The 14,033-nt window shown below is 44.7% G+C and overlaps 1 protein-coding gene across 5 annotated transcripts in view; it reads left to right on the top strand.

The window, feature by feature from the left end:
- Positions 1 to 14,033, top strand: part of PCDH15 (protocadherin related 15) — a 743,522-nt gene that overhangs the window by 385,651 nt on the left and 343,838 nt on the right. For all 5 annotated transcript variants that reach the window (XM_041729528.1, XM_041729523.1, XM_041729527.1 and 2 more), the window contains one exon: positions 12,161 to 12,367. In XM_041729528.1, coding sequence (XP_041585462.1) covers positions 12,161 to 12,367 — 207 coding nt within the window. The remainder of the gene's footprint in view (positions 1 to 12,160; positions 12,368 to 14,033) is intronic.

Consider the following 14,033-nt stretch of genomic DNA (forward strand, 5'->3'; position numbering starts at 1 on the left):
CACCGGCCTGCGGATGCCGTCTTGCAGGCCGAGCTGTGAGTCCTTGTCTCTCCACACCGCAGGCCTGGTCACCTGAGCCCTCCTCAGCCTCCCTGCACACTTCCTGCCAGGCCATCTGGAAGCACCTGCCCTGCTCTCAATCTGTCGTCTTCCCTCGGGCCTCCAGCCTCCTGAGTCACCCCTTCTTTTCTCCCTGGACAGTCTAGTTCACATCGATGCATCAGCGATGAGCATGCATGCTTCACTGATGCTTCAGATGCTAAGACACTCACTCTGGAAGTTTCTCCCTGCACCCCGCTTGTCCCCGTGGTGGCTCTGATGGCTCTGCATTCAATTCTTCTATTTATTCTCTCTTGACCTTTACCATAGGGCAGATGGCAATATCCTTCTTTACGCTGTGGCCCAAGCCCCCACCCCCTCCGTGTATAGGACAGAGAGATAGCTGTTGTGAAGCTTTTCTCCCTGGCATGATCAGACTTCTAAAGCACCTGGGTATGTGCACCTACATCCTTGCTGTTTATAAAACACACACTTCTGAAAGTGCAGGCATCTGATACAACTTCATCTTGGGTGTCTGTCCAGAATAAGGATGCAATAAACTTCTCAAGTCAATTCAGCTCCTGGAAAAAAAAAAAAAAAAAAGGTCAGACCTATGTGAAGGCAGAGTTTAAAGCTGCATATGAATTAAACAAAAATTCCCTCTAAAATAATAATAATAATAATAATAATAATAATAATAATAATAATAGATATTTTGACACAGACCCTAAGCCACGGTGTTGACAGTGGTGAGCTTACTTACAGGTGCTTCTGTGATGGTTTTCCTGGCAAAGGTGCTTTGCTCTGGCCTTTTGACAGGACAGGAAATGCTCAGGGGGTGAGAGACCAGCTACTCTACATGCCGATTTCTGGTGCCAAGACGCTGGAGAGTGCCGGGCCTTTGTGTGAACGATGATGTCAATTATATTCTACTTTGTGGGGACTCGGGGGAGAACTCAGAGGCATATGGCATTTGGTAGTTTTTAGTTGGCCAAGTCCTTTCCGAGTGCTTACAGGCTGCCTGACACCTCGCCTGGTGTCCAAGGGACAGGAAGGCATGCACGCCCGCCTCGGGGACATCGCCAGAGGACCCTTCAAGACTTACTTCCCTCCTGATGTCCACATCCATATTTCCACCTACCGGCTGGGTAACATCCTCGCATCATGCAGTTGGGTCACGTCACAGATGCAGCAAACTACACCTTTGCAGGCCCGAAGCCTTCTGCTCCTGCTGTCCCCTCGGCATCGACAGTCATCTGAAAGTAGAGACTCTGTTGACAGAAGAATTAGAGGAAGGTTTATACTCTGACACACACACACACACACACACACACACACACACACACACACAGGAAAACCCTAACAAAATTCATTAGAGTGTATTGTAATTAGTTTTGTGAATGTAAAATTAAAGCACCTATATTTAAAATTAGAATCAGTGACTTGAAGATTGAATGTTGAATCAAATTCTCAGGATTTTACAGATTTTTTTTTCCTGCTATTCAAAATTGAAAATAAAGCTCTCAATCATAAAAAAAAAAAAAAAGGCTGGGGACATCTAGCTCTAGGGATGCCGGTCCCAGGGCACCTGCTGCTGTGCATCCCCGTGCATCCCTGTCAGGTCCCCTCCACGTAGCCCCTGCATGTCTCCCGGGCCCCTTGCCTGTGGCCATCCTCGGGGTCCCCTGTCTTGGGTCACCCTCTCACACAGGCGGACTGTCCAACCTCAGCCATGTCCCCTCGCATTTTCCCCACCTCCCCATGTTGCCAACAGGGTGTCCCTAAAGCAAGAGAGGGCATTGCCTTCGGGACACTGGACCGTGTGCCCAGCATCTGAATGCCCCATGGAGGACTCCGGGGGCCTGACAGATCACAGGTGCTGGGAGCGGACAGACAGATGGAGCTGCACATCATAGGCCATCAGTCATCACATCTCAGCTTAATACAAAGAGTGGCACCTTCTGCAAAAATGAAAAAGAACTACAAAAATGAGTCGAGTCCCTGCAGGAGACCCTCAAGTGCAGGTTGCCATCCTTTTGACCTCCCTATGGGTATCGTCAGGCTACCTGAAAAGAGAGATGTAAAGAGGAAGGAAGAAAGGCACGCATACTTCCTTTAGGAAAGACTGAGCAGGAGCCTCCAGGGAGCCACGTTTAGGATGGAAAAGCCCAGAGCTGACAGTTCCCTCCACAGGTGGCAAGACAAGTGCCACGGTTGGAAATACTCCCTCCCATACCATTGGATTCCTGCTTGGAGAGCGAGGCCCAGCTGAGCCCCACGTCTCGTTCAGCAGGTCGCTGGAGAAGGCACCTGACCTGCCCCAGCAGCAGAATCTCTAGGTCAGGGAGTTCCATCCCATTAAGACCGAAAAGCCTTTTACATTTTAGAGAAATTATCCCACAGAAATTTCAGGCGTTAGTCCTTATTAATAATGAAACAGCAACCTCTTCACGGATTTTGTACTGAATAACACACCGTCAGAAATCCACCAACACGATTTGATACATGCTCATCCTCTACATTCCTTTCTTTTGGAAAAAAAAAATTAGCAGATTAACACACAAAAAAGCATTATTTTTTGTTTTTTCGTCCAAAGAACAGTGTATTCCCATATATCCCCCTGGTCGCCCCTGTTTCTAAAATTTCTAAGTACGAAGCTGAATGCGTTGACTAATAGGCCAGTGAGGGACATTAATAGGAGGGAAGAAGGAATTGGGTCCTCTTGTCTCGGGTCTCACCCCGACTGGTTGGCACCGAAACCAAGTGCAGCAGGTGAATATAGCGGCTATCCGAATGTGCAAGCTGACCAAGGGCACACAGCGGTGATATTTTTCTTGGCCTCCTTCCTCCTTTACACGGGGACCCGCAGGAGAAAAGCATTTATCCATTCTCGTCACAGTGTCCTGATTTTGGCAAGCCCCCCTTGTCTGCAAAGGTCATTGTAGGAGTGGGACGGCAAATCCAACTCCTGGAAAATGTTCTAACGAAGCCACTGGCCGAGCAGTCCTTGCATACCTCACGTTGGCGCGCACCAGCTACTGCCGGCCTCCTGCACAACCGTTCCCAACGCAGCTTCATAAGCATCTGGGTTGTTGCAGGGAGGATTTAGATCCACTCTAAAAACTTGCAAGTTAAATAGGTCTGCTCACTATGTGTTTTTTTTTTTCTTTTTCAAGAATAAGCTGGTGCATGGGTGCAACACTAGAAACTTTCATGCTCCCTGTTTTCCAGGCTCTGAGAAGTAACCCACTCCAAGAGCAGTTGTTTTGGCTACTGATGATTTTTTTTGAAATTTAAATATTCCTAGACAGACTTTTCCAGTCCACTGATTCATGTAGGACTTTTCCCTTTATTTATTTATTTATTTATTTATTTATTTATTTATTTATTTATTTTTAACGTAGGACACTTCATGGGGGTTTTGTCCTGGTTGGGAGAAAATTCAGTGGGGACTGGATCAGAACTCTGTATGGGCTGGTCGGGGAGACAGGCGGCAGGGCAAAGGAGGACAGATAAAACTTTTAGAAGCATTTGGGGGAAAAGTGACCACTCCCTCACCATCATAATTCTGTTGCTGGCTAGCCTCGCTGTTGAAAGCCAGGAATGTTGAAGATTCAATGCAATAAATTATAAACAGAACAGGCATAGTCTTCAAGTGAAGGTACAATATGCTTCACTTTATTAAAAATATCACTTTGGTGGGAAGTTGTCAGTATGATTTTGTTGTCATATTATGAACCCCTGTTGGGTGTGCATTGTCTCTATTCTGTTTAGTGAAGACATTATTTGGTCAAACAGAAAACTTCTTTATTTCCAACCAAGAACCTTCTTCTTCGCTATTTTTAGGACATTACAGACAAACCAGTTGTAGAGTATACAGACAAATTTTTGGTATCTATTTTATCTGACAAATTATGGTGTGTTTTTTTTAAGTTCTTGAATATTTTTAGTAATGTTATAAGTGTACTTGCTGTCAAAACCTTTAAGCATTCTTTAATTTGTTAGACTATTAAAATTTAGGGATGGCTGGGTTGCTCAGTGGTTGAGCATCTGCCTTCAGCTCAGGTTGTGATCACGGGGTCCTGGGATTGAGTCCTGCACGGGGCTTCCTGCAGGAAGCCTGGTTCTCCCTCTGCCTGTGTCTCTGCCTCTCTGTGTCTCATGAAAAAATAAAATCTTAAAAAAAAACATATTAAAGTTTAAATAAGGAGCATTTCTCTAGGTTTAAGGCACTGTAATTTTATAAAAAGGGCCAAGAAGCAATGAGAATGTGCTTATCTCTAATTATTAATTAGTTGGTAATGTTAATATAATCTTTGACCCAGGGCACACCAGCTTGCCACAGCCATCTCTCCCTGAGGCATTTCAAAAGAAAAATGTATTGACATCGAAAGGAAATGCCACCTATTGAAAGTTTCTAGGGCTGTGGCCCCAAATCCCTTGGAGGGCTTCAGTGAACTGAGCAAGGGACGCCTGGGTGGCTCAGTGGTTGAGCATCTGCCTTTGGCCCAGAGCGTGACCCTGGGGTCCCAGGATCGAGTCCCACATTGAGCTCCCTGTTATTGAGCCTGCTTCTCCCTCTGCCTGAGTCTATGCCTCTTCCTGTGTCTCTCATGAATAAATAAATTTAAAAAAAAAGTGAGCTGAGCAGGATCCCACAGTGAAGACACATGAGGTCCCTCCACTTTCATTTCCAACTGCTCAGTCCGACTGACATTGAAAACTTTGCCTAAAGCTGAAAAACTAGCAATGACTCATATACGAGGCCAGAGCAGTGTTGGCCTCAGCTGTCCAACCTCGGCTGTATTTAGTGTCTCAGCTTCCTAGGAGCCTGAGCAAGAAAAGACAAAGTGCCAGACCTGACTGGTTCCCAGAGGGCCGCTTGGTACATCAAGGCCACGGGATGCGCTTGTTTCCAAAAAGTCAAATCTCACTGACCCACGACGCCCGAGTGACTTCCAGGGCCAGAGCTATGAGAGCCAACCCTGTATTAACATCATTCAGAAGCTGGCAAGGCGGGGAAACATTCACATAATAAGTAAGGAAGCAGACAGATAAATACATGCCAGAAAGCCTGACATGAGCCCCCAGGGATGTGCCTTAACAGCGACCCCAGGTGACACGGAGGCGTCCCACAGGGAAGGCTTTAGAAACCACGGTCCTGGAGAGACAGTGATGGAAAAGCACAAAAGGCTGAGTCCACTTTGGGAGGCTGCCTTTAATGAAATGATGTATCGGAAGAGGCAAGCATCCGTAATTCTTAAATACACCTCATAAGGTTGGCTTTTTAGGTCACTACCTAGATCCGACTGTATTGAATTGCATCATTTGTGCTCAAGTGGCCATACATTAGTATCTATTAGTATATAATTAGTATATATTAGTTCACTACCTTCCTATAACTGGTGGTCATAAACTAATTTACTAGTTCACTGTGGTGCTGGCCTATGTGTGCATTTTGGGCGAAGCAACCTCATAGCGGTCTTTAGTGACCTTTTTATTGAAAAAACATCCAAACTGGTGAGTTGCCACAAACTGAAGCACTCAGATATACAAAAGAAGGGTATTAAGATCACCCCAGATGCCTCACCACCTTCTCCTGGCTGCTCCCCTCACACACCCAAGAACCTCCACTGAGTTATTGTTATAATATAAATTACTTTTGTCTGTTTTAAGTTTTTTCTTTAGATTGAATTTACTAATTTATTTTGAGAGAGATAGAGGGAGACCTCAAGCCAGGGGAGGAGCAGAGGGACAAGCAGACTTCCTGCTGAGCACGCAGCCCAGTGTGGGGCTGAGGTCATGACCTGAGTCGAAATCAAGAGTCTGACACTCACCCGACTGAGCCACCCAGGCGCCTCTTAAATTGTTTTTATAATTGCGTTGAGGTATCATATTTTGTATCAGAATCATAATAGGGTTATGTACCTTTCCTCTTGTTTTTTTTTGTTTGTTTTTGTTTTTGTTTCATTTTGATTTGTTCTGTTATACTGTCGCTAACCTAGAAGGTAGACCTTCCACAGCCATACATTTTCCCCTAGTGAAAAAATTCAATAACAACGTGTTGTCAAGAATATGTTTGGACTTTCTTTTTTTTCTATTTTTTTTCTTTTTTTTAAAGGATTTTAGTTATTTATTCATGACAGACACAGAGAAAGGCAGAGACACAGGCAGAAGGAGAAGCAGGCTTCCTGACAGGACCTCAATGCGGGACTCAATCCCAGGACCCCAGGATCACGCCCTGAGCCAAAGGCAGACCCTCAACCACTGAGCCACCCAGGCTTCCCAGTGTTCATGTTTGGACTTTCATAAGCATTTGCTTTCTTTTCTTTTTTCTTTTTTTTTAATATTTTATTTTTATTTATTCATGAGAGAGAGAGAGAGAGAGACAGAGAGACAGAGAAGCAGAGACACAGACAGAGGGAGAAGCAGGCTCCATGCAGGAAGCCCGATGTGGGACTCGATCCCAGGTCTCCAGGATCATGCCCTGGTCTGAAGGCGGGTGCCAAACCGCTGAGCCACCCAGGCGTCCCCAGCATTTGCTTTCAAATAAAAGTCCAAGTCCTCTTTTCTTGAATCCCAAGGCAGGCGTGTTTAAAAGTTGTAAACTAGTAATATTGTTGATGCTGATAAATAAATTCATTGTTTGAAAACTTGAGTAAATATAGTTGAACAATCTAAACCAGTTAGGGGAAAAAAAAAGTTAATGAATGTAATTTCTAATCAAAAAGAGAAAATGGAAGTATACATTTAGCCTTCCAGCAGAATCCTCAGAGCAAAGAGTCTCCTTTGGGTCTACTTGCAAGTAGCATTCAAAAGTGGAGATAAGGGGGGGGGAGGGTTGTGCGTGGATCCTGGGTGGCCACAGGGGCTTGCTGGGTTTTTAGAGTCAGCCTCTGATTGGTGTGGAGAAGCAGCCTGTGCTCCTGGGAGAGGTGTGCTGGGGGGGTGGGGGGTGGCATCCTTGGTATGAAGGCCTGAATGTGAGGCGTCCAGGAGGCCCAGAGCATGCTGAGCGAGAAGAACAGGGGCACGATGGAGGCCGGGGAGGAATGGACATCCTAGAAGGCTTTGGTGAGAGGTGACCCCACCTGGCTGTTCCCTAGTGAAAGCACTGCTCCATTATGGGAGTGGGCCTCTGGCCCAGGGGGAAGTGGACAGAGAAGTGACAGTCCTCAGGTCACAGATGGTGGTAGTGGGGTCAGGGCGGTGCCCGTGGGGGGAGGTGACAAGTACTTCGATCCTGCTTATAGTTTACAGTGTCCGGTCCATAAAGTGCACTCACGGGTTAGCAGTGAGGCCCAAGCCCTGCCCCAGCGGCTGGAAGCAGGGCCACCGAGCATCCTCAACAACCGTGCAGCGGGTCCCTGAGGGTGGGAGCTCCCTTCCAGCAGAGCTCACTCGGGACGTGTTTCCCCATCCCCTCGCAGAGGTGAGGGGTGGGCCGAGGTGCCAGGGTGGGCAGGAGAGGTCCCCGGGGAGTTGTGACGTTACCCACATCTCAGAGGCAGGGACATGGGGTCGGGATCCTCCAGGACCTGAGTGCAAGGAGGAGGAGGAGGCAGCCAAGCCCTCCCTCCTGGGGGTGGGGGTGGGGGTGGGGGGTCGGGGGTAGGGGGCAGTAAAACCAGACCAAGAAAAAGTGGGGAACAGAGCTTTAGATGTTGAAGAGAGGCCGCAGGGTGAGGCCTGAAGATAAATCCTGCTTTCCGGAGCCGATGGTGTTGACAAGGATAGCTGTTGGAGGGCAGGGCAGAGTCTGGCCGGGGTGGCTTCGGGGACACCTGCGAGGAGGGCCATCCACTAAGGGGCCCCGCGAATGGGACCAGTATGCTCTACAGGTGCACCGCAAGACTCCCGGGCGCCCAGGAGAAAATAACTTCTTCCTTCTTTCCAAGAATTTATTTAAATGTCCCCATGATCTCCCCAATTTTCCCTTTCTCCCCCCAAATCATTCTATCTGCTTGAAAGGGTTCCTATCAGCGATGGTGGGATCCGTGAAACCGCTCTCCCCTGGCCGGGCAGGAAGGGTTGTTCGGATTCTCCGTCCTCTGGTGGAGGGAGCTATGAGGTTATCCACACTTGCTTGTTTTAATGCTGAAAACGGAGTAGTTTGTCTCTTTCAGTGTTTTGCCCTCCGAAGTGACTAAATGGTATATTTTTCTTATGCTTTTTGCTTTCTCGGCTTTTAGTCGCATTACTGAAAGTGGGCCTCATGCCCAGAAATTCTCCAAACAAAACCTGGCTTTTAAATATAATGTTTAACAAGTTAAACATTAACTTGGAACTACAGACTCTGTAGATAGAAATAAAGTTATTTTTATGAGATTAAATGAGTTTTTTAAAAACACCACGTCGTGTCGCCTGACCTGCTCCCTTGTGCTTCTCATCGCGCTCACTACTGCTTACAGGGGGACAGGATAAGTCAGAGTTTTTGAGAATTCCTATTCATATTGGAGAGAAGAAGAGAGGTTCGGATGGCAGGTTTGATGCATGGTCTCCCCGCAGAGCACCAAGGGTAATAGTATTAATTTGTGTTAAGTGCCATATTTTAAGTGTAATTAATCTGGAGTATCGACGTTATTAATATTCTTTCCTGCCACTAATTTCTTCCATCCGTCTTACACTTGGATGTTCATTTGCATTCTCTGAATTAGAGAAACATGTGGTGGATTTCCCTGGGTAGCCTCTCCTAAATCAAGACACCTGAGGTTGGGTGCTTCTCTGGCTGTTTCTTACAGGTGATGTGGCCTTGAACTCAAAACTAATCCTTTTGCTTCTCCATCGGCACAAAAGTGTATGTTTTTGCATTTAGAGAGGGGTACCCAGAATAGGGTCGAGGTTAAGCATGTGGACGTTGGAGACAGACTCGTGGCGAACGCACCAGAAACACTGAAATTGGGCGAAGTCCATAGTAGCAACCCCAAAATACCAGCTGTATTAACAACGAACTCATGTGAGGGTCAAAGCACATCTTTACACGTTCTGTTTAAATAAAGATGGAATTGGACTGTTCCCCCCAGATCTAATTTGAGTTTTATTTCCTTTTCTTTGGGCCACTTTGTTTCCATCATGCAAATAATGCATGTTTTTCCCTGGCTTCACAGATGGCCGTAAAAAGTAACAAGCTCTGAGCTGAATGTAAAACATAGCCTTCTTTCCCTGTTATAAGATTTGGCTCTTTGTAAAAAAATAAATAAAAATAAAAATAAAAATAAGAGAGTTGGCTCTTTGTTTCCCCCCCTCGCCACCCATGAATTGTGTGTCTGTGTGTTCACTGGGGGGGGTGGGGGTGGGGGATGGGGCGAAGTATGGATTTTTGTGACTTTTCATGACATCACTGGTATGCCCAGGATATGCCATGATGGCTTTTGGATTAATGAGCAAATAAAAAGAGAGAGAAAAGGTCCTGTTCGGGATGACTTTCATGTATGAACTGCTTTCATCAGGTTACAGTTGCCAGGTGGGAACCCCATGCAGACGGACCGGTTAGTTTCATCCGGTCAAAGCAATATTTTCTGGTCATAGAGTGTACCTCTCACCCCAATCAGCTGCGTCCAAGAAGCCTGCTGTGTGTGGAAGAGGGTCCCTGGCTCAGCACAAATTAATCACAGTCCCTGGATGCAGAAGGGTGCTACCCATGGTGCCAGGAGCACGTATGCTTATGTGCGAGAAAAATACAGAATTCCAGAAAAGGCTACGTATTATCTCGAGATTGTTCTTAGTGTGGAGCAGGCCTCATAAACATTTTGTGCCTGGCAAATTGTTCCCAAAGAAAACTCAAATGCAAAAACAAAACAAAACAAAAACAAAAACGAAACAAAAACAAAATTCAAATGCAAAAACAAAAACAAAAACAAAAATCAAAAACAAACAAAAAAACTCAAATGCAAAAAAAAATACCTTCAAATGCATAAAATAAATAGCCTGACATGATAAAGAGAATCTAATGTGTTCAATAGTTATTAAAATATTAAAAAAGTGGGCAGCCCTGATGGCTCAGCGGTTTAGTGCCACTTTCAGCCCAGGATGTGATCCTGGAGTCCTGGGATCGAGTCCTGCATCGGGCTCCCTGCATGGAGCCTGCTTCTCCCTCTGCCTGTGTCTCTGCCTCTCTCTCTCTCTCTCTCTCTCTCTCTCTCTCTGTGCCTCTCATGAATAAATAAATAAATTCTTTCTTTAAAAAAAGAATATTAAAAAACAAAAATAAAAAATAGGTAATTTTCAAAAATGCTTAAATAACATAATTTTACAGTTATGTTTATGGATTACCATAATTTCGTATTAGTGATTACCAGAAATGATATTTCGGAATATCTTTGATATGAATAATAACATGAAGTGAAAAAATATTGTGGTTTTTCTTGGTCTGAAGTTACCAGTACTGCCAAACATCACTGTGATTTGTTACTTACCCTCTTAGTTGATGAAAATGCTATATTACAATCAAAGGAAAGTGTGCAATTATCTTCTAGAAAGCCCAAGATCTTGCCTCTGGATTGAAAAATCAGAGATACCTCTCCGAACTACTCAAATACTTTCATGACCAAAATGTTACTATTTCAGCCAGGAAAGCACCCTGGTACTTAATATAAAATATTTAACTTGCACTTGAACTTGATTTCAAAATATAACTAGTGGGAAAAACTTATCAATAAAAATTGACAGCAGGGAATTCGAATCTATTTCAATAGATAAGCATTCTATTGCATTGTGTCAAGGTTTCTCCTAACATTTGGAGGAAATTTTCTAGAAGTCAATTGTGATGAAATCTTCCCTTAAGTGAAACTTTTGGATTGCTGTAGAATAAGGTATATTTTCTTAATAAAACAGAAAGTCAAGGGTTGGTGTTTCCCAATTCCCAACATGACTGTCTGGTCATGGAAAGAAAATGCATTGGAATAATAAATTGCCATCAAGTTTTAAACTGAAGAGGAGGGGATCCCTGGGTGGCTCAGTGGTTTAGAGCCTGCCTTTGGCCCAGGGCGCGATCCTGGAGACCCCGGACCAAGTCCCATGTCGGGTTCCCTGCATGGAGCCTGCTTCTCCCTCTGCCTGTGTCTCTGCCTCTCTCTCTCTCTCTCTCTCTCTCTCTATGTCTAGCACGAATAAATAAATATATATTTTAAAAATTTTTAAAAATTAAGAAAAAATAAACTGAAGAGGAAAAAAATAAAGAAAACAGACATATTTCTTGGACATGAAATACTAATTTTACTTGAATATAACTAAATAACAATCGAAATTCTTCAGCCCCTAAAAATATTTCATTGAAATGTATTTGTCCCTTATATGATGCTTTGGAGGACTTGCCATGGGCATAAATATAGCCTTAATCTGTTAACTTTATGTGAAAATATGAATTATTTGGGGATTTGATCATTAGTGTAGAGAAGACACAGAGGAGAATAAAGTAAGTATAATGCCTTAAGTATAAATCTTTTTTCTGTTTTACTTATATATTTTATCAGCAATTTACTAAATATCTTTTTTTTCTTGGTTTTCTGTCTACCTGTATGAAAGCACAGTTAACTTTTTATTTATTTATTTATTTTATTTATTCATGAGAGACATAGAGAGAGAGGCAGAGACACAGGCAGAGGGAGAAGCAGGCTCCATGCAGGGAGCCGGATGCGGGACTCCATCCTGGGACCTCGGAATTATGCCCTGGGCCAAAGGCCGATGCTCAACCCCTGAGCCACCCAGGTGCCCCACAGTTATCTCTTCTAACAACTTACAGTGGCAGATACAGTAACTCACTGCAGTGATTAGTATTTTTTGTATTTTTTGTAAAAAAAAAATATATATATATATATATATTTTTTTTTTTCACGTTAAGTTTTAGAACAACAAAAAAAAAAGTTTTAGGACAGGAGACCAAAAATTTGATGAAGCCTCTCTGGACTTTCTCTTCTTCATTTACGCTTTCTAAGGGACTGGACCCCTCCACTCTAAAGCATCTCTTCTAAAAAAAAAAAAATTAAAAAAAAATATAAAGCATCTCTTCTTTCTGAAATAACACCAGTTCAAGAGTGAATCCTCATATATAGTATGAACAGTGCCGCTCCAGGAGGACCCAATAACATACCACTTTTTTACCTTTGTGAAAACCCTTTCCTAGGCTGAACAGGACAATGGTCACCCTCTCCCTGCCTTCGCCAGTCTACATATCGAAATACTGGACGAGAACAACCAGAGCCCGTACTTCACGATGCCCAGTTACCAAGGCTATATCCTGGAATCTGCCCCAGTGGGAGCAACCATCTCCGACAGTCTAAATCTGACCACCCCTCTGAGAATCGTGGCTCTGGACAAGGATATAGAAGATGTAAGTTCACTATAAATCTTGCTCTTGTTTTGTTAACACGTCTATGTTGTATCTGTGCCAACATGAACTTGTGCAAAGACATGGTGACATGAGCTGTAGACTAGAGAACATAGTCCCCGTGAATAAGTTTTATAAGTGAGAATCTTAGTGGTGTAATTTCATTTTACTTTAAGAACACTAAAAGAAAAGTATGTTTGGATTCAGTGAACTTTTTTTTTTTTTTTTTTTTTTTTTTTTTGGTTTATAGATACTGGGTATAAGGAGGAAAATGAATGTTTCATTCAGAGTTTGCTAAACCCGCAGGGCACTTGCTTTTATTAATGTGAGTTAAAAAGTGTTTATACAGTGGCCGATAGGGAATAATCATGCCATTACACAATGGGTCTACTTCTCTGATGCTATGTTATTCGAGGAAAAACCCGCTTGGGGGCAGCTGAGCCTCTCACACTTCTGCGGATGCTCAGAGTCTGTGCGCTGCACACACTGTTGCCCACCCATGAGGGTGGGATGGACACCAGCTCCGTGAGTGGAAGTGGTCCAGGGTGGGTGGGTCAGAGCACTTTCCCCTCTTCACTCCCTCTGTGGCTGTGAAAGAACATCTCCAGCAGGCCAGTCAGAGCCCTTCCAGAGAAGGAAAAACAAGGAATTGGAGCCAGAAGACTTGGGCATTGCATGTTAGAGCAGTGGGGATGATTCTAGAACCCCCGGAGCCAGGTTCTCTGGCATCATGAGGGAGGCCTGTCGCCTGTGGGTGGGAAGGGACCCCCAACACATGCACAAAAGGGTCCCATTGGGGTCCTGTTGCCCAGCTTATCAGATCCCCAGGCCTGTCCTCATCTCTAAAGAGGTTCCCTTGATTGACCCAGCACAGAAATTCCCCGCATCTCTTCCCTTTCAAGCCTCCTCTGAGTTTGATTTCTGTGTCTTGCAAAAGTCCAGCTGCAGCATCTTCTCCCTCTCCCCTGACACTGTGGGATAAGACGTCTTGGGGGGTGGAAGGGCTCTGCACCCACGCTGACCTCTGCAGGGAGCGCTGGACGGGACACGAGACTGAGAACCAGATCGTAATGTCCCTTTGATTTAATTAATCTAAGAGTGAGTCCTCACCTGTCACTAATTGGGCAGCACCGCTCTTGAGTGTCGCCCAAATCTCATTATATGAAGCTTTGTCATCCCATCCAGTAAATTAAGAGGGAACTTTCAGATTTTTTTTCCCCCTCTTCCTGGAAAAGGTATGTGACACTCTGCAGAGGCCAGGACAGCCCTGTGTGCACTGTCCTCTGTCCACATGCCTTCGTGCCTCCGCTTGCTGTCTTCTCTCGTCCCAGCCGCCCGGCCCTCCTTCATCTCTCCTCTTCCATCTCATCACATTTTACACAGGGGCTGTCACTGAGTTCTGAGTACCCGCCGGATAATATAGTAACTGCTTTATCTTGCATCGATGTCCTTAAGTCTCACAGCAAACATTAAATAGGTGCAATTTCCCATATTGCAAAAGGGGAGACTGAGGCTGTTTTAAAGGCCTGTGATCCAAGAATTCATAAATGGTCCTTGAGACCAGGTCTATGGGAAACAAAGTCCTTGATTTTAAGCACCAAACTAGAAAGCCCCTAACTGTTTGCTATGGTCTGATGGTGATAAGGGCTGATGAATGCTACAGACTCTC

The sequence above is a fragment of the Vulpes lagopus genome, chromosome 14, assembly GCF_018345385.1.
Source record: "Vulpes lagopus strain Blue_001 chromosome 14, ASM1834538v1, whole genome shotgun sequence".
Classification (NCBI taxonomy): domain Eukaryota; kingdom Metazoa; phylum Chordata; class Mammalia; order Carnivora; family Canidae; genus Vulpes; species Vulpes lagopus.